This window comes from Chrysochloris asiatica, unplaced genomic scaffold, assembly GCF_000296735.1.
Source record: "Chrysochloris asiatica unplaced genomic scaffold, ChrAsi1.0 scaffold00142, whole genome shotgun sequence".
Taxonomy (NCBI): Eukaryota; Metazoa; Chordata; class Mammalia; order Afrosoricida; family Chrysochloridae; genus Chrysochloris; species Chrysochloris asiatica.
In genome coordinates this window covers 4,671,301-4,692,870 of record NW_006408660.1, presented here as the reverse complement: position 1 = coordinate 4,692,870, position 21,570 = coordinate 4,671,301, and the positions used below count along the sequence as shown (strand labels likewise).

Here is a 21,570-nt window from a genome sequence, read left to right as displayed (position 1 = left end):
GTCTCCAGCCTCCTTCCTATTCCAGCCACCTACACTAGAATCTTCTGAGACAACCCTGATTCTTTTAAATGGAGCCCAGGATCCAGAGAGAGTCCTAAGAGGCAGTAGAGAGGGAATAGCTTCCTCCTTCATTTTGTGCTTCAGATCTTGGTTAAGGTGACCATCAGAGGACATGCTGACTGTTCTGGCAGCTGCAGTACATTAATGACTTCAATTTAACTCAGCTCTAACACCTCCCCAAACCATATTTTTCTACAGCTGGTTTTTTGAAGACTCAAATACAAGAGTTCATGTCTGTCTCTCTTTCCATCTTGCTACGTTATACTCTTGAGTGACCAACAAGCTTCATGCCATACACAAATCTTGACCAGCAACAAACTGGCAACCTAGTCAAGTGGAACAGGGCTGAGGACAGGGCCCCATGACTCATCCCCAGACATGCAACACCAGCCCTTATCCAAACGCTGTTTGCAGCATCTCTGTGGAGCCGCTGGTGCCCAGCCCTGGCTGCCTACCTTCCGGCCTGCCTCGTTATTGTGCAAGTTCATGAGAGTCCGAGCATTCTGTTTGATCTCCCGCGCATCCACAAAAACCTTGGCGAAGCCGATGCCGTAGCGGATGTCAGCAGAGCAGCCACCCCACTTCCAGCCCTCGTCCCGGTGGTACTGGCCTTGCTTCTCCTTGTCACAGCCACAATCACTTAGGTTACCCTGAGTACAGGCAGCTGTGATTGCATGGGCTACACCAGCAGCAATGATGGCGTATGTGAAGGCAGCCTCCCGGCTTCCTGAAAGGAGGAGAGACAAGCAGAAAGGCTGCGGTCAGAAACTGCATGTCCAGGGACCAGGACAAGACCTAGATGATATGAGACTAGGCTCACCCTAATGACTCCACAAAGACAGTCTGAGTGCCCATTCCTTGCCCTAAAAATGTCCCTGCCTGCTAGGACCATAATGCCTTGTACATCCCCCATTCAGCCCCAGTAATTATATGCCCGTGGAGAATAAAGCACATGACTGACCACTCATCTGTCTCTCACTTGCAGCCACACTGGACATGATCATGTAGCTTCTATGAACAGTGGTCACAGAGCCTGGACACATACCATCAGATGGCATTTCTTAAATGCTCAATGTGTGTACAGGTGCAGCCTCAGAAAGTCTGGGTTAATTTCCAGTAACATCACTCCTTGGCTCTGTGACTTTCAGCCAGTGTCCATCCTTCCTTGTACCTCTGTCTCCTCTGCTGTAAACACATGGAATAGTTCTCACGGCAACAGAGGGAGGATGAGAAGAGTTTGTTCAGGTTATTCAAGAACCTACTTGTCCTAGAAGCTGCTTCTATTACTGCTGGGTGTCCTCTGCTAGATACTTCCCCCCACCCCTTCCCTGTGGCTCCTCACTAGACTGGGTGCATTTCCTGAGAGGGCAGAGACCTGACCCTCTTCACACTTGTGCCCCCAGGCCTGAGAAGACAAGGCCTGGGCAGGAGAGGAATCCACCACCATTTAAGGAAGGGGCCAAAACCAGTATCTTCTATGAACCAGTATCTGCATTCCTACTTTTGCAGGTTTACGGCTCAGATGTGTCTATTCTGCATGTTCCAAGTAGGCTCAAAGAAAGGACTCATCCTAGGCCAGTGAGTTCCCAGGGCCCTCATCAGGGACTAGATGACACTCCCAGAGTAGCAAACTCACACCAGAGGCTATAGCAAACAGTCAGATAAAAGCAATCAGATTGCCACTATAAAGAGGCCAAGTCAGGCAGGAGAGAAATCCCTGCTGCATCACTTTCTAGCTGTGTGACTTTAGAGAGGTCACCTAACCTCTCTGTGCTCTAGTCTCCTACTATAAAATAGAATAATGACTGGATGATTGAATAGATTCTGAAGAAAAAAAATCTAGAAAAAAAAGCACGGAAGTGACCCCAAATACAAACTGCATTACAATGTTTTATTGATGGCAGCACTAACCGTACCACACTGACGGTTAAAAGACCAGGTCTTCATTTATCCTCCTGGTGGTACTGCAGAAGAAGCACTGGACAGCTAACCACAAGGTCAGCAGTTCAAACCACTGACCGACCACTCCTCACTTCACAACAACAGTTGAAGAAACAGGCCAAGAGAGAGCTCTGAGTTCTCCACACTCCCCAACTGGTGGACAGAAGAATTGTCATAGACCCTGCCACCAGAAAACCCTCAAAGACAGTGAACTGTCTGCAGTGACTAAATGACACAGGGGTGCAAGAGCCTTGGCAGGGGCTCCCCTTCATCAGATGACATATGAAATGCTGGGACACGGGGCTTGACTTGAGGCTCTTCTCCCTCGCTCATTGTTGTGGGAGAGGTGGACCAGGGTGGGAGCTGCCAGCCCAACCTCTTTATGGTAACTTTGTGTGCGGCTGCTCTGTCACCAGCAGGTTTCCATCCTGGGTCCCTCTGGGCTCTTTGGGTAGCACATGACAATGCAGACAGCCAATGACAGACACCTAAAGACAATGGCAGTGAGGAAAGTTTCTGATCTCACACTCTGATGCCTATTGTATTCCAAGAAGTGAGGCAAAGCGTATGGAACTTCCCCCAACCAGAGTGAAGCTTTGTCGTGTGCCTAAGATCTTCTCTCTCTCCACAGCACACACTACCGTGAGAAGTGAACACTGCACTGGGGAATAATGAAAACTACCATTCCAGCTACACTCCCAGGAGCCAGGCAATGGCTGCTGAAGTCCTCTTACTGCATGCCTACAGTGTGTGGTAGCATCACCAGTCAGACTGCTAACCTCAAGGTCAGCAGTTCAAAAATACCAGCTGTTCCACAGGAGAAAGATGAGGTTTTCTGCTCCTGTAAAGATGTACAGCCTTGGAAATCCTATGTAGGGTCGCTACGAGTCGGAACCGACTCCACGGCACACCACCACCACCAAGAGTCTGCCTCTATTGAGACTAGTGTTGTTGCCCCATCTCCACCCCATTGACCACTGCTAAAACTGCCCTGGGCTGTTATGTAACTAAAAGCAACAGCCTTGTGAATCTCTTTAAGACTATGTTGCCCCCTCTGTGAACCAGAGCTAATGATACTCCATGGGCCACCACATGGACAGACTCACAGAGTAGGGAAACTGCTGAGCCCCGTGCCGGGCATGCAGTATTTGCTCAGTAAGTGCTAGCCGTGGTATTACGAATGTTGTTGCTGTTGTTTTTATCTTTAACTTCAGCCTTTACTGTTAGTGTTTTTATTGTTAGAATGTTTGTCATCGATATCGTTTCCGCTAAGTTGTTTGCCTCTCAACTTCCTTGTGTGCCGTGACTTCCAGATGGACTAGACAGTCTCATGTAGAGGAAGTATGTGGAGCAGATGTGAAGTCTGCTGAGTTGTGAGTTCGTGAGGCAACAGGGACCATGTCTGTCTCCAAACCCCACCATGATGTGTGGGGGATCAATGAAGAGGTGTTTCCATTTTAACCCCACCAGTAAATGGTTGACCCTATATAGGCATGTCCCTTTACCTCTCTGAGCTTCCATTTCCTCACCTGTTAACAAGCACCTGCCCCCTAGGAAGAAATGGTTTATCACCTGACACACTGTTGTTAGATGCGACCCCACACACAACAGAAGGAAAGATGCATCATCCTCACAATTGTTAACGTTTAAACCCATTGCTGCTGCCACCATGTCAATCCATCTCTTTGGTGGTCTTCTTTGATGCTGACCCCCCACTTTACCAAGTATGATATCCCTCTCCAGAGACTCGTCCCTTCTGACCACATGTCTAAAGTATAAGAGACAAAGTCTCGTCTTCCTCACTTCGAAGGAGACTCTGGTTGTACTTTTTCAAGACAGATTTGTTTGTTCTTCTGGAAGCCCTGGTACTTTCATTATTCTTCCCCAACACCATAATTCAAATGCATCAATTCTTCTACCGTCTTCCTTGGTCATTACCCAACTTTCATATGTATGAGGTGCTTAAACAAACAGTAGTGTGTATTAAATTACTACAATTGATGAGCTCGCAGGCACTGTTGAGAGGTAAAGGGGAAACAGCTTCCTGCTTTATTTCTTTCTACTATTTCTTGCTACCTACTATTTTAGATTTGTTTGTATATTGCATGCTCTCCACACCCCACCCACCACCCATTCTGATAAAACAAGAAAGAGCCTGTCAATCTCTGCCCTTGGTCCTTAGCGGGGCCACATGAACAACGACTGAATCTCCAGGGTTTCAGCTTCCCCACCTATAAAATGAGAAGCCTCAGCTGTAAAGAGCCCTGGCGCTTGGAAGGTGCTCAAGGAAGCACACAGTAAGTATCTATCACTGAAATGGAAATCGGGGCCTATGCTGATGCCCTTGATGCCCTCATGCATTCCAGCTACACACCAATCCCAGTGGTTAGAGGAAATCAACTGGTATCCAAGCCTGCCCAAAAGGTTCCATTCCACTGCCCTGTACAGCCACTTTAAATGGTTTGTACCAGAATATTATCTGGGTGTATTTACGGTATCTTACCGGAAACCACAAAATGCATTGTATTTTTTGTTTCTTTTGCTATTTAAAGCCAATGGGTCAGAGAGTGAGCAATCTGCAGTGACACAAGCTGAAATATATGATGATTTGGAAAATATACAGATGGAAAAAGGTTGTTTTTGCCAGGCCTGTGGCAGGGCAGTCCACAGTCCCTTTAGGCTTGGGTGTCACATCAGGCTGTCTCCAGCTGAAAGAACTTAGAAGCCTCTCTGTAAATGACAGGGAGGGAGCATGGCTCAGGGCTAAGACTGGCTAAGGCAAGACAAGGAACTGGACAGACTCCAGTCTCAATCCTTGTTTTCCACCTCGGTTCCATCTAAGGGCTTCATTCCCACCAAGCAAGGCCACCTCATACTGTCAACATCTTCTGCCCTCTCTTGCCTCCATACCTCCTGCAGATCTCAGGCACTTCTGGCTGGGTTACATATGCAGTTCCCTACCTGGGAGTGCCCTTCCACTTCCATCTACGGAATGAGAGGGTAAGGAGCTCTGTAGTTCCAAAGGTAGAGCTCTGAAGCCTATAAAACTAGGTTTGCAGCCTGGCTCCACCAGTGGCAGGAACTGGGCTGAGTTCATTGATTTCTCAAGGCCTCAGGTCCCTCATTTCTCAGATAAGAGGAATAAAATCCTTGACTCCCAGAATTGTTGGCAGGGGCAGATTATCCAGTAATAAGGTAAACCCATGCTTATCTGTGCTTATTTACTAATCTGTTGTTAAAATTGCCAATGTGGGTTGATGTAGTGAGAAAACATGTGAAACTGGTCACTACAGACTTATAAGTAAGCACAGGTAAACCCATGCTTACCTTGTTCACTGGGTATTCGGTCTCTACCAGGGATTGTATATTTAAAAAGAGGTTTTGATTCTGTGGGAAGTGTTAGGAGAAAGACAGCTGTCAGCCATACCAAGAGGCAGAATCTTTGATGTGGTGAAAAAATGTGAAATTGTTCACTACAGATTAATAGATAAACACAGGCAAACCAATGCTATCTTGCTTATTGGGTAATCTGCCCCTGGATTGGGAGGATGAAATAAAACACGACCCATGAAAGGCTTGATCCACACCTAGTAAGGGATTAAAAAAATGGTGGCTCTATTGGAATGCATGTAATCAGATGTAGCTCAAATGTCCCCTTCTTCAAGAAGCCTTCCTGATAACCCCTATCTCTTCTGTAACCCACCACTGTGCCCATCCTTATTTACCCTTATCATGTTAAACTAAACTATCACTCTCCCTACTTGTTTGTGGGAAGCTGGATTAGTCATCTGTGAAGCCTTACCAATCTAATGAATGAATGACTGTGTGGATGTGTGTCTCTGTCTGTCTGTCTACCATACGAAAGCTGTAAAGGAAATATCGTAACTAAGGGTTCATCTCAAAGAATAGTATCAGGAGAACTAAAACCCAGGAGGAACTGAGGCTTGCAAAGAAAAAAAAAAAAAAGGAAAGGAGACAAAAAGTTCTTTGTTAGCTTTATCCTAATCAAAAATAGGTCTTTTTCTGGGGCAATAAATGCCACAGAGAAAGTGGAGCTTCTGTTCTCTCAATGGAAAGATCTTCAAACCCATCCTTCCAAGCTTTCTACAGGACATGTTCACATGGCCCAACAAGGGCAAACAAGATGAAGCTGTTTTTGTGAAGCATGCAGATCTCAGATGCAGGACTCTAGGACCTGACAGCCACCCCAAAGGGAGGAGGAAACTGTTGAGTGGCTGTCCGTAAACAGAAATGTCTCCCAAATGCTACAGGAGTGAAAACCCAGAAATGCATTCAACTTCTTGGTTTGTAGACAAAGGTGGTTGGATTCTAGGAGCTAGATAATTGGTGCTCATCCCTGGGGAAATTCCAGTTGAGGGGAGAGTCCCATTTAGAGAAGAATGCCACTGTCCCCAGGAGCACATGTCTAGAAATCACCATTTCTTTTTCCAGTATGTGACACAGCACATTTCTATGTGTACAAAGGAGTTGGTTGTCCTCCTAGATCCTGTGTCTCTCCCGCTCAGACAGTTCCCCTGAGTCTGGAACACAAAACCCAAGAACTGGGCCTCACCTCTTGCTCTACCTCTTTCTGCCCTTCCTACCTCACACCCTATCTCACATCCAGCTTGTTCAAATTCCTCTGACTATGTCATACAGGGTCATACAACTCTCATCCTGCTGCCTCTTCCTCTGTCACAAATTCCTCTCCTGGAGTCACTACTTATCCTTAAAACTCATTTCAGGTGATCCCTGCAGACCCACGGACTGCCTGACCTTCTTCTAAGTGCCCTTCCTTCTACCAGAGTCTCAGACACATTTTAATGCTAATTCCTCCAGCCATCTGCCACACTGAGTGCTGGAGGGCAGGGCTTGTGACTGAATCCTGTGGTTCTCCAGTATTTGCCACACACAAGATGCAAATAAATGTCTGTAGGACAGATGGATAAACTGACAAGTGGTGGGTAGGGGCTGTTACTTCATGAGCATTAATAGTTTACTGTGTTGTTGTTACATGCCATGGAGTCAGTTCTGACCCATAGCGATCCTGTATAGGGTTTCCGAGGAGCGACTGGTATGCTTGAACCTCCAACCTTGTGATTCAAATTGACTTTGCAGTCCAACACATTAACCCATGGCACTACACCAGAAGTCCATTTTGCTGTACTTGTATAGAAAAATAGTTATTTTATGGATGACTTACGCAATTTTTGAGAGTAATGTTAACTAGAATAGATTTCAACCATACATGTTGATGTCCGACGCTAACATCGTATTCCTGGGGGAAGATGTTCAAATTGGAAATGGGTGAATATCTTTTTGGTAGATTCCTAGTAGAGTAGCTGTCAATCTATGAGGGGATTTCCAGAGTGATGTTTTCCAATAGGGTGCTTCTTCATGTCTGCTCTGAAGGACAGCAGTGTTTCAATGTTAGAGAAGAGTAGGGCACTTGTGGTGAGGCCAAGTCACACTGATTTCTCTATGAATGACTTTTCAGGGAATGGGCACTTTGAGTCTCTAGAAGAAGGGGTATAGCTTGCTGAGTTCTCCAGAGCAACTTATGATAGTGAGGAGTTGGGTGGAAAGTGGGGTTCAGTGTTCCGCTGAACAGACCTGGGATAAGTTCTTCTTGGGTCACATCATTCAGGTTTTTTCTGGGCCTTAATCTAATCAACCTCTGTATGCTATTTAAAGTGAATATAAAAGCAATTAGAAGAGCTAATAGAATAGAGGAATGATTCAATATTTTAAAAGATTTTGATGAGCTTGAGTGTCGAGCTGAGGTGGATTAAAATGAAAACATGCAGCAATGAATGTTCAATCTTGTATTTTGGGTCAGAAAAAAAGAGCATTCACTATACAACAGAAAAAAATGCAACACTTATGTGTGTAAGATGTTATCCAGATCCAGGTACATGAAGACAAATAAGACACAGGTCTTGTCCTCAAGGAACCTGAAGAAACTGTCAACATGCTGGTAGGGGAGTGCTGGCCTGCTAGGATTCATTCACTTCTTCATATGTTCACTGAGTACCTACTGGGTGCTTGTCCCTTGGTGCTGAGGGTCCAGTGAAGAAGACAGTTGACTAGTCTCCATGGAGGCCACACAGAAGTAAGGAGGACCAAAGTCAGACCCATTCATCCATAGAAAGTAAAGTCACTTTGAAGTGGTTGGTGCTGTAAAGAGAACACAGCAACGTGGTCTCTGGGGAGGCTGGTTTAGATGGGTGGTCCAGGAAAGTCTCACGGAAGAGGTGGCATTTGAATGGTAACATTTGTAATGGGGAAGTCAGCAGCTTACCCATCAATTATTCAACTGTCTTTCTCACATGAATTTCTGTTCCATCCCTGTGCCCAAGATACACCAGGTTCTGGACCAGTCCCAGAGAGACTACAAGCATTAAGTCTAACCAAGGTGACTGTGTGCCTTCTAGGTGCCAGAGGTCTCTAACCCATGAAGCTTCTATTTCACTGAGAGGCAGGTGATTGTGACAAAGTCGCTCTGGTTTGTAGTGCTCTCTGTAAGCATTCCTGTCTGGCTTGCGGCCCACAGCTAGTAAATTGAGAAGCTAGGAAATACCTGAGCATATTTTCAGTGTTACAAAATGAGCAATTAGACAGACAGTATGTCCTGGAATAGTAATGTAGAATGAAGAAAAATAAGGCCAGGTGAAGTCTGGAGAGGTTTGAGAAGGCAGTCTGCACTAGTAGGAGAGTAATGAAGGCTTCCCTGAGCAGAGAATGGAAGGACAGGGGAGTCAAGTCAACATCTAGGAGGAGTGTTCCAAGCAAGGGAGGCAGTAAGTGCAAAACTCCTGAGGTAGGAGGAATTTGGCATGCTTCAGGGTAGGAAGAAGGCCAGCAATGCTGGAGGCAGGAGATGGAACAGAGAGATGGAACAGGAGTATAGATTACAGAAGTCCTTAAAGGACTAGAGGACAAGTCTGCATGGACTCTCAGAGCAAAAGGAATCCATGGTAGAGTTTTAAACAAGGAGGCACCATGATCAGGATGACACTAGAAGATGCTTTTGTTGGGTGAACTGTGGGGATTAGGCAACCCAAGAGAGGAGCAGGTAGCTCCGGTGGCTGATATAGTTGTCTAGGAAACTACTCTGTGAAGATAGAGGTTTGAATCAGGAGGTTGTGGTAAAAGTGGTGAGTGGTGTGAACAGATTTGAGGATATATTTTGAAGATAGAATCAAAATGGTGAACTTAGATGACTATATTAGACCAAAGGCTGATACTGGGCCAAGAAAAAGACCCACGACATGTATCCCCAACTTCTTAAGCTATTCTTCATGTGAGATAGGCATGTAGGTTCTCTGGAGGAATGGGGCACATCATTTGATGAACTTCACTCATACTTGTTAAGCTGGATTCACCAAGAGCCCCATGTCAAGATAGCATATGTATATCTCCTGTTCAGGAGATGGGAAACTGAAGACAGACAGGTTGCTCAGTCAACACAGTAAGGCAGTGTTGGGCTGGAATGGAAGCCTGGTTATGTGATTCTGGTTCCAATGTTTGTTTGGCTGCTCCATAATCCAGACACATAACTGGGTATTCCCAAATGTATGGCAGACACAAAAATCTCAAACCTTAAGGGCTCAACCACACAGAAGGATCTTGTCAACAAGAGAGGACTTACTACTGCTCTTAGCCCTGTCACAAAACAACCTGGCTCCAAGCTTGTCTCCTGGAGTGAGACAGAGGTGGGTGTCTTTCTGCTTGGTGTTAGACAAGGACCAAATGAGACCTTGTACAGGAAAGGGCTGCTCCTGGTCGGTACCAGCCCTCAATGAGAGGATGAAGTTGATGGGAGAGGCTGAAGCCCCTATGACTCATTCTTCCTCAGGTCCTCCTAAAGCAGCCCTTCCTCCCCGGTACCATGCATGACTACGAAACTACCATGGATGGGCGAGCTTGACAAGAGGACAAAAACCCAACAGAAAAAAATGGGCAAAAGATGAGAACAGGAAACTCACTGAAGAGTACACATGCTCAACTAGTGAAGAGAGGAAGAGACAGCCACATATTACTTCTCAGAGAAGTGCAAACAGTGAAGTAGCATTTCATATCTACCCACTAAGAAAGAAACAAAGTCTGGACAATGCCCAGTGCTAGAGAAACAATGGATCTGACACAATCACTTCAGAATCAGGCTGACATTCATACTTTGTTGTTAGATATCATCTAGTCAGCTCCAACTCATGGTGACCTTGTATAAGAAACATGACCTAATCCTATGCTATCTTCATGATTATTGGGATATTTGAATCCATTTTTGTGTCAAGCCACCTCATTAAGGGTTTCCCTCACTTCCATTGACCTTCTTCTACCTTACCAAACAGGATGTCATTTTCTGGCTATTGGTCTTCTCTAATGATGAGTCCAAACCCAAAGAATCTTCATCCTTGATTCTAAGGAGCATTCCACTTGTATTTCTTCTAAGACTTATTTGTTCATTCTTTTGGCAGTCCACAGTATACTCAATATTCTTCATCAACACCACAGATTGAATGCATCCCTTTGTCTCTGTCTTCCTCTTTTACTATCCAACTCTCATCTGCATATGAGGCAGCTGAAAAGACTATGGCGTGGGTTAGGCACACCTGAGTCTTCAAAGTGACTTCTTTTCTTTTTAAAAAGTTAAAGGGGGCTTTTGTAAACAGATTTGCCCAATATGATACATTGTGTGATTTCTTGGCTACTGCTTCCATGGATGTTGATCCAAGAATGTAATCCAAAAGTAAAATCGTCAACAATTCAACTTCAATTTTTTCCCCTTATGACCAACAATTCCATTCCTTAATATCTATTCGGGAGAAAAACACCCCCACAAGTATGCCAGGAGAATGAGCAACAAGGTTTGTAGTAGAATTGCTAACAGCAGCAAATGCTCAGAAACTACCTAGATGCCACATAATTGAAAGAGGGGATACATATATTTTCCCCACTGTGAAAATGAATCAACAACAGACCCAAGAACAAAATACACATGGATTTGGTTAATATTAAATGAAAAAAGTCAATTATGTATGATTACATATCATATTCACAGTCAACAGTTTGAAACTACCAGCCGTTCCATGAGAGAAAGATGAGGCTTTCTACTCCCAAAAAGATTTACAGCCTCAGAAACCCTATACAGGGTCGCTATGAGTCAGAACCAAGTCCACGGCATACAATCACCACCACCACATACAATATAAAATTAGATTTTTTAATAAAATTAAACACACTGAATAGAATAATATACTCATGAGGAATATATCAATAGATTAAATTAAACATAAAAGTTTGATTGGATGGGGAATCCAAGATTCAACATAAAGAGAACTTGGTTAAGGAAGGCTTACAGATTCAGGGTGTTGTATGAGGTGGTGAATTTGAAGGGGTGCAATGTACTGTTTAAGAAAAGGAAAAGGACTTTGTAGTTCCACCCTGGTAGGTACTCAAGAGACTTAAAGGAAATGACTGACTCAGACAGACACTGGAAACCAATGCTTATTGCAGCACGGTTCACAATAGCCAAAAGATGGAAACAACTAAAATGTCTATCAACAGATCAAAGGATAAACAAAATGTGGTGCTTATATACAATGGCCTACTACTGAGGCATTAAAAGAAATGAAATCTTGATACATGCTACAACACAGATGAGCCTTGAAAACATTATGCTGAGTGTTGTAAGTCAGTCATAAAAGGATAACTATCACATGATCCCACTTACATGAAATACCTAGAATGTCTGGAGATGAGAGTATATTAGTGATTACCAGAGGCAGAAGGGAAGAAAGGGGAAAGGGAGAGTCGTTGTTTAGGAAGCGTTGTTGTTGTTAAGGGTCGTCAAGTTGGTTCTGACTCATCGCAACCTTGTCTAGGGTTTCCAAGGAGTGGCTGGCGAGTCTAGACCATCGACCTTGTGGTTCAAACCTATCTTGCGGTCGATCCCACAATGCCACACTAAGACTCCTTAGGAACCATCGAGTATCTGTCAATGATGATGAAAAATTTGGCAATGGAGGGCTGCACAGAATGATTAAATTAATCAGTACCACTGAAATTGTTGAATTGACAAAAAATAAAAAGCCTGGAAGTGGGTGAGTGCCCTTTTAGGCCCCCCAAGAGTCACAAAGGACTGGGCTGTAGTTGATAAAGCAGATAATGTGCCACACCCACACCCAAACACTATTGTTGTTAAGTGCCTTTGAATTGGTTCCTTGTCATAGTAGCTCTGTATAGGGTTTCTGAAGATCAGTTGGTAAGTTTGACCTGGAAGACCATACCAGACTCCGGAATCCCATCTTTAACTCCCTGCATAGTGATCTTCTCACCCCTCCAATGGCTCTCTATTCAAACCTCTCACTTCAGCCTGACAATTGTCACACTGCTCAGTGTCTAGCTCCCTCTCTGACCCCCAATCCTTTCTCTTGTCTCTTCATTCACTGCACTGCAGCCATACTGACTGACCTCCTTGTTGTTGTTGAGTCAATTCCGACTCATAACAACCCTGCATAGGGCTCCTGAGGAGTGGCTGGTGGGTTTGACCACTGGCCTTGCAGCTCAAACTGACCTGGCCATCCAGTGCATTACCCTGCAGTGCTACCCAGGACTCCTGACTCTCCTAAAATCCACAAGCACTCTGCAAGTGCCACGGGGTCTTTGATGTTGATGAAAGAGCCAAGCAAAATGAAATCTTAGACAACTTCAATTTTTTCTTCAGTTACCATGATATTATTATTTGTACAATGATGAGGATTTTTATTTTCTTTATATGCAACCCATACAGAAGGCTGAGGTCTTTGATCTTCATCACAGAAGACTGGTATCTTAAGTACACTTTACTTTCAGCAATTATGGCTGTATCATCTGCTTATCGCAGGTTGTTAATGAGTCTTCCTCCACATTCTTCTTCATATAATCCAGCTTCTCAGATTATTTGCTCAGCATTAAGATTGTGTAAGTATGATAAAAGAATACAACCCTGGTGCACACCTTTCCTGATTTTGAACTATTCAGTGTTCTCTTGTTCTGTTAGAACGACTGCTTCTTGGTCTATGTACAGGTTCGTCATGAGCACGATCAAGTGTTCCAGAATACTCATTCTCCACAGTGTTATCAATACTTTATCATGATTCACACAGCTGAAAGCCTTTGCACAGTCAATAAGGCACAGGTAAACATCTTTTTTATATTCTCTGCTTTCAACAAAGATCCATCTGACATCAGCAATGATATCCCTCATTCCACATCCTCATGTGAATTTGACTTAAACCTCTGGTAGTTCCCTGTCAATGTACTGTTGCAGCCATTTTTTAAAATTATCTTTAACAAAACTATACTTGCATGGAAACCCTGTATAGGGTCGCTATGAGTCAGAACTGACTCCACGGCACATAACAATAACAAATATTAATGATATTGTACAATGATGTCTGCATTCCGTTGAGTCACCTTTCTTTGGAATGGACACAAATATGGATCTCTTTCAATCAGTTGGCCAGATAGTTGTCTTCCAAATTTCTTGGCATAAATGAGTGAGCATCTCCAGTACTGCATCAGTTGGATCCACCTTCAACACTTATGGAAGCAGTAGTCAAGAAATCAAATGATGTATTCCATTAGACAAATTTGTTGCACAAGATCTCTTTAAAGTGTTCAAGAATAAAGATGTCAGTTTGAGGAGTACAGTGTACCTGACCCAAGCTTTGATATTTTTAATAGCCTCATATGCATGTGAAAGTTGGACAATGAATAAGGAAGACTGTAGAAGAATTTATGTATTTGAGTTATGGTGTTGGAGAAAAATATTGAATGTACCATGGACTACCAGAAGAACAAACAAATCTGTGTTGGAAGAAGTACAATCAGAATGTTCCTTAGAAGCCAAGATAGTCAGACTTCATCTCTCATACTTCAGACATAGTATCAGGAAGGACCAATCTTTGGGTAAGGACATCATGCTTGGTAACATGGAAGGACAGTGAATAAAAGGGAGATTCCTAACGAGATGAGTTGGTACAGTGGCAGCAACAATGGGCTCAAGCATAGCAGCAATTGTGAGGAAGGTGCAGGACTGGGCAGTGTTTCATTCTGTTGTACACAGAGTTGCTTTGAGTTGGAACCGACTTGATGGCCAGGAAGGTTCACAAATCTGGGACTTGTACAACCGAAATTGGAGTCCTGGTGTAGATGCCACCTTGCTGTGTGAGCTGTGGCATCCCAGCTCCGTGTCCTGGTTTCCACCTGAAAAGTCAGCCTTGATGTTGTAAAGAGGGATAGGAAGAGCAGGTGGTGCAAGGCAAAATTCCACACAGTAAAGACCCCGCAAAAGAAGTGTGGAAAGGGGCTCTACTAAAGTAATGTCACCATACCCCTACCAACTTAGCTCTGGACCCAGAGGCCCTATCTCCAGCACCCTTGGATGTAAGAGAGAAACCATTGACAGAACATGGGGACAAAACATGACCTGCCACAGAACTCCTAGATGACTCTGCTTTGTCATTCAAGAAGGGGATGAGAACTTTCAGTAGTGAGCATGGCAGGGGAGCCCCACACACATAGAAAAACCACTCCAAATGGACTAGAAATGTACCCGTGTAATGCGAGGTATCTGGCTGATGGGATGGAGCTTTGGGGTGAGAGGGACTTTACATGGGTGGTCAGGGATGGCTTCACTGAGGCTGCAATGCTGGGGTTGGGAAATCCACGCAAAGAATAGGGGTGAGTGTGTGAAAACTGTGAAAAGGATATAGGGCAGAGGGATTTGTGACAATGAGGCCCCAAAGCATGACTGAGGGCAGAGTGCTTGGGGAGCAGGTGGGGTGGACATCAGAAGCAGCCAGATGAGCAGTTGAAACTTTGTTCCAATAAAATGAGAAGCTACCACAAGAGAAAAGGAGGAATGATACAATTCCGTTTTTAAAAGATTATCCTATCCCAGGTGGGTCTGCAGGAGAACCACGAAGGGCAGGAGTTCAGACACAGACAGAGACGAGGAGAATGTAAAAAAGTAGCTGGATTTAGGGAGGACCTTCTTTAGATGGCACCAGCGAGATTTACAGATGTTGGGGTTAAGGGAGGACAAGAACTTCAGATTTGCAGGCAGGGCAAATCACCCACTTCAGCATCAAGACCCCAAGCTTACCTGACTAAGAAGCAAGCAAAGCTGCAGTGGTCTGCCACCATGCCCAGGCTAGTCACACTCAAGTGAGAAGACACACAGCATGGCCTTCCCACCACTGGAGCCTCCATGCTGCCCAAAATCTAGCTCTCCATACCTTTTCCACTCAAGCTTCTCTCCCAAATGCTTCAGACTCTGTGTGTATGTGAATGTGTATGCTCACATGCCATGCCCATAAACCAGGGCTTGTAAAACCCGAAGCCTCTAGAGGCCATGCAAGCACAGAAATGAATTAAGCAGGTTGGGCATAAGAGCCAATAGGGAATGGTGAGCACTTTAGCAAAGGGCTGCTCAGGCTCCATCTAAACAAAGTGGCATCCTCCACTCCAGCTCAGTACAACTCTGGGGGCACACAAGCCAGCTATTGTTAGATTCTTCAATTTTTCATAAGAAATCAGAAACACACACACACACACACATATATATATGTTGTTGTTGTTAAGTGCTGTTGAGTTGGTTCCAACTCATAGCAACCCTGTATAGGATTTCCAAGGATCAGATGGTGGATTTGAACCTCTGACTTTGTGGTTCAAATCAACTTTAGTGTATTCCAAGCTGAGCTGTTAATCACAAAGTCAGTAGTTCAAATCTATTGCTCTGTGGGAGAAAGATGAGGCTTTCTGCTCCCATAAGATTTACAGCCTCAGAAACCCTGTACAGGGTTGCTATGAGTCGAAATCGACTCCACGGCACATAACCACCACCATATGTATATATATATATATGCATATGGACTCCTGGTGTGATGCTGTGGGTTGATGCACTGATGTACTGGACTGCAGAGTCATTTGAACCACAAGGTCAGTGGTTCAAGTTCACCAGCCGCTCCTTGGAAACCCTATACAGGGTCGCTGTGGGTTGGAACCAACTCCACAGTACTTAACAACAACATATATATATACACACACACTAGAGGAATTTTTTTAAATTGGGGCTTAAATTTAAAACACAATATCAGCATTGTATCAGCCAGTTAGCATTTGGGCCACTAAATGTCAGTTTGCTACTTAACCAACAAACACGTGGGATGGCACAGATTCCAACCAGAAAGACCTGACCTCAGTCAGGAGACTGGAATTCAAGCTGTGGAACCTAAAAGATACCACATCTAGGGGCATGTCTAGCACAGGTCAGGTGAAGAGGTCCACCGGCTATTCTGTAAGACTCAGCGCAAGGTGTCTGGGAGCACATACCCACTTTGAGCTCCTTGCCGAAGACGGTGCGCTCGCCCAGTGCAGAGCAATTCCAGCGACCATTGCGGAACTGAAACTGACACTCGTCCAGGCCCATTTGTGAGCCTTCTCCTATGACGATAATGGCGTCGGGCCGGCTCTGGCAGATCGCCCGCTGTCTGGGAGCCAGGCCAGGAATCTTGTTACAGATGATGCTCGCGCCTAGAGCTACCACCGAGGAGAAACCACTGGAGGGGACACAGAAAGATGCAGTGTTAGGACATGACCTGGAGCTCTTCCCTCGGTGTTTGGTCCCCCTCCTCCATGAACAAGAATCCTCTAGCCCCCAGCAAGGGAGTCTCAACTCTTTGGATCCTTCATCTCCAACCCATGGAAATTCATTTATAATTTCCACCCAGGTACTAGAGTCAATGTATATACCCAATATTGTTGTTGTTGTTAAGTGCCTTCAAGTAAGTTCCGATCTATACCGACCTTGTACAGGATTTCTCACTCTGGTGAGTTTGAACCACCGACCTTGCGGTTCATACCAACTTTGCAGTCTAATGCATTAACCCACAGTGCCACACCAGGACTCACAATTTTATAACATCTAAGATTTACAGCCTCGGAAACCCTGTACAGGGTCGCTATGGGTCGGAACCGACTCGACGGCACTTAACAACAACAACAACAATATTAGTGAAGTTTAATTACAATTTTTAACACAAAAAATGTGATGTATGTCTCCAAAATAATGTGAAGCAATGAAAACAAATCACTTTTGTGTTTATGGTAAGATTTGATGCAGATGAAATTTAAAAGCATACCAGATGTAACTATATATTGTTTAGGAGCTGTCTATATGTCAGACAGGAGTCCTGGTGTGGTGCTGTGGGTTAATGTGCCAGACTGTAAAGCCGTTTGAACTGCAAGGTTGGCGGTTCAAGCTCACCAGCTGCTCCTTGGAAACCCTATACAGGGTTGCTATGGGTCAGAATCGACTCGACGGCATTTAACAACAACATATGTCATCAAACTATGAAGGAAAGGAAAATAATAATAAGGACAAAGTTTCATGTAGCAGTTACAAGGGGTAGTTGATACACAGATGTTTTGGTTGTTTTAACTATTCATACAAGTTATATATGGTTTTTTGTATATATGGAATGGTGGTTTTATTACAAACAAAAAGAACAACAACAAAAACACCCATAAAAAACTAAACAAACAAAGAATCCTTAAAAGGAATTAAGAGTAGAAGTGATAGTATTTTCCTCCTGCACATCAATCAATAGTGCATGTCCCTCCTCTGCACATGGCCGACCTGGAGGATAGGGATGACTTTTTTATGACCAGAGTTCCTATCTTTATCTTCATCGCTGAGACATACTGGACCCTCTCATATGTCTGAGCAACTGTGCACCCAAAGGCAAGACCCAACCATCCAGGGAGTGACTTATCATGTCTATGAATGGAGACAATGTACAAGTCATAGATGAATAAATAACTCATGTAAGACTGTGATGTATGCTGTGAAGAAAGCAAATAGAGATATTGTGACAGCAGCTGGAGGTGGTTTGGAGGGAAGGAATTAGGGCTACTTTAGCTTCATGATCAAAGAGGGCCTCCTTGAAGAGGTGAATGGATTGGGAACCTGGATGGTCAGAAGAAGCCTGCTGTGGGAAGACCTGTGGGGAAGGAGATTCTGCACCGAGGGAACAGGAAGGGCAAAGTCCTGATACAGGCATAAGTTCAGAATCTCCAAGGAACAGCAGGAACCCAGTGGGACCAATGTGAAATGGGGGTTAAGGTGGGGGAAGTTGGGGAGAGGAAATAGGAGACATTAGTGGACTGACTCAGTGCTGGCATTTTCTCAGGTACATCAGGAAGCATGGAAGGGCTATAAGCAGGGTCATGGCAGGGTCTGATCCCTCCAGCTCCCACCTGGGAAAAAGATTGGGAGGCCAGAGCAGGAGCAGGAAGGCTGACAAGACGTGGTGTTGGCTTAGTTGTGGTGGCAGTGGTGGGGGTGGCTGGAGAGCTGGCTAAGCTTGTTGATGGGCTGGGTGGGACTGTTGGAAAGCATGGGCAGGGTACGAAAGAAGAAGAGGCACTCAGAGTGACCCCTGGCTTAAGGGTGATGTCATTTACGAATATCAGGTTAACCTAATCGGGTTCCCGATGATGTAGGAAACCCACTTATTCAGAGTGCCCTTTCTGTATTACCCTTCGAGTGCCATATAATGGTGGTGATGGTTGTGTGTTATGGAGTGGAGTTGGTTCCGAATCACAGAGACCCTGAATAGGGTTTCTGAAGATGTAAATCTTAACGGGAGCAGAAAGCATCATCTTTCTCCAATGGAATGGCTGGTAGTTTCAAACTTCTGAACTTGAGGTTAGCAGCCTAACTCGTAACCACTATGCTACCAGATAGATCTTTTAAGGAGAAGACTTCATCACTTACATCTCACTTGGGTTATAATAAAAGCTTCCATTCCTTTTTTTTTTTTTTTTTTTTTTTTGCTCGTGGGTTTTTTGTCTTTTAACTTTTTTATTGTAAATTGAATGAAGGTAAACAGACAAGATCATCAGCCTATCAGCCTTACTTTCATCCAATCATATGTTTTGTTTCCTCTCAATGATTACAACCCCCTCTCTCTAACAACAGTTATCCTGCTTCCACCCTGTCACTTCCCTTTTACAACTTTTCACAAATGAACAAAGCAAAAATGTTTGATGTACACATATAAAACAAAAATATATATGTATTCATTTAAATGTCCAAAGGGCACATTTTTCAAGCTAGCCTCTGATCTGCAGGCACACATGGACCTAGAGTCCTCAGCTGCTCTATCTCTATGCCATTGCCTTTGCCACCATCTCTGCTGTTGCCACTTTTCTGGGTAACATCTTATGCTTCACTCATGCTCTTCCTTCTTGGGATCCTCTGTTCCTGAAATGAAAGGTTAACTACTCTGCCCTTTTAGTTACATGTCTTCTACAATTACAGTTGTGACAGTCATGATTAATCCTGATAACAATTACTCACAATTGAATCATAAAATCCTATCACCATCTCCCTTTTACCAGGTCCATCTGGAGAAAAGGAAAACTATTCAGTGGGGAGTCTACCTTACCACCCTCCTTCTGAAACTAAGCACACTCATGAAAGCTTGTAAGCCAGCCACTTCATGCCTTTATAGCCTCCCATTTTTGATGATCAACGTTTAAGTTGTGTCCTTATCAACCTAGTGCACTGAGGAGACAAGCTTGATCCTTGATATGAAGAATCCTTCCATTCTGGTTGGAATTTTGAACAACTACATCCATAAGCAAAGGTCCAGTTCATCAAATTGTAGCAACATACGTGTGCTCACAGTATCAAATTTCTTTATCTTCATCTGGTTGAGTTCTAGTCAGCTAGCCATCCAAGCCAGGTCAAATGGGTATTATCTGCAAGTTTGGGAATTCTCCCACGCCTACCCCCACTTCAGACCAGCTGGCTGCCTCATTCTCAGCCCTATCCCCCTGTGGCTACATCAGTGGCCCTGGCTAGGTCAGCATCATAGGAAGAGCTTCCATTTCTTGAGGATACACTCTATGCCAGCCACTGGACTAAGCTATAGGTAGTTGTTTTGGAATTGTAACATTAAGTCCAAGAGATGATATGGGGGATGCCAGTGTCTCTCCTGCACATGTGTAGCCCCTACCATGCTGCCCTCCTTCATTTTAACCCTGCAGTACAGCAGCCTGCTGTATACCTCCCTCTCCCTGGAGCTCTCCCAATCCCTGATCCTCATAGGCTTAGCTTAGTGTCATTATATCACATGACCTCAGGGTCACCTCACCAACCACTTCATCATTTTCTAACATAGTACCCTGTTTTGTTGACTTGAGAAATCTGACTATTCATGGTCTGCTGTATTTTTTTAATGTATGTATTGTTTTTAAGGTGTTTGTTCACCTGTTCGTTCCATTTTTCTCATTATCATATCCAATCTTTGAGGATAAGGAGGCTGTCAGCTGGTTCACTCTAGCAACTGAACGAATGGAGGTGGAACTTCAGAAAGGTTGCCCAGGTGCCCCCAAATGTTCATCAGGGAATTTCTGTGTCATTTCTACTATGTGCAGAGGCGGCACAGGGGGCACTTCCATAAGCATTAATTCAGGCAGCTTTTCCAAGAAGCAGTGCTGGGTAAGAATCATCACACTCATTTCACATTTACCAAAACTGAGGCTCACAGAGCTTGAAACCTGGCAGGAGGCCCTCAGCTAGCAGATGATGGATCTGAAACAGGAGCCTGGCTTTACCAAATTGATCTCAGCTACTAAAATAGTGCCTAATTTAGGGATAGATTTTTATTATTTTTTTTTAATGTTTGAGAAAGGGGCCTACATAGAAAGATTACATCATGGTGGAGATGTTTTGGCCGTAAGTCGGGAGGAACCACTGAGCACATTGCAGACCACCAGGAGATTCCTACAACAGCAGAAAATGGGATGATATAGTGTGTTGTTGTTTGTTGTTGTTAAGTGCCATTGAGTCGATTCCAACCCATAGCGTTGTTGTTGCTGTTGTTAAGTACCGTGGAGTTGGTTCCGACTCATAGTGACCCTGAACAGGCTGTAAATCTTGATGAGAGCAGAACACCTTGTCTTTCTCCTGGGGAACCGCTGGTAGTTTCAAACTGCTGACCTTGAGGTTGGCAGCCCAATTCGTAACCACTATGCTACCAGAGCTCCTTACCCATAGCTTTGTTGTTGTTGTGAAGTGCTATCGAGTTGGTTCCGACCCGTAGTGACCCTGTATAGGGTTTCCGAGGAGCAGCTGGTGAGCTTGAACCACCAACCTTGCAGTTCAAGCGGCTTTGCAGTCTGGCATATTAACCCACAGAGCCACACCAGGATTCCTAATGTTAGGTGCCATCAAATTGGTTCTGACTTCTATTGAGCCTATGTACAACAGACTGTCACACTGCCTTGTCCTGCACCATCCTCAATGGTTGTTACATTTGAGCTAATTGTTGCTACCACTGTCAATTTAACTCATAGAGGGTCTTCCACTTTTATCGCTGATGCCACACTTTACCAAGCATGATGTCCTTTTCCAGAGAAAGATCCTTCCTGACAACATATCCAAAGTACGTGACGTGAAGTCTCATCAACCTCACATCTAAGGAGCATTCTGGCTGTACTTCTTCTAAG

At 44.4% G+C, this 21,570-nt stretch overlaps 1 protein-coding gene across 1 annotated transcript in view; it reads right to left on the bottom strand.

The window, feature by feature from the left end:
* WNT7A (wingless-type MMTV integration site family, member 7A) overlaps window positions 1-21,570 on the bottom strand; it is a 69,135-nt gene that overhangs the window by 40,558 nt on the left and 7,007 nt on the right. The window contains exons 2-3 of the mRNA XM_006870465.1: window positions 16,384-16,610; window positions 516-787 (exon numbers count right to left, since the gene is read on the bottom strand). Coding sequence (XP_006870527.1) covers window positions 516-787; window positions 16,384-16,610 — 499 coding nt within the window. The remainder of the gene's footprint in view (window positions 1-515; window positions 788-16,383; window positions 16,611-21,570) is intronic.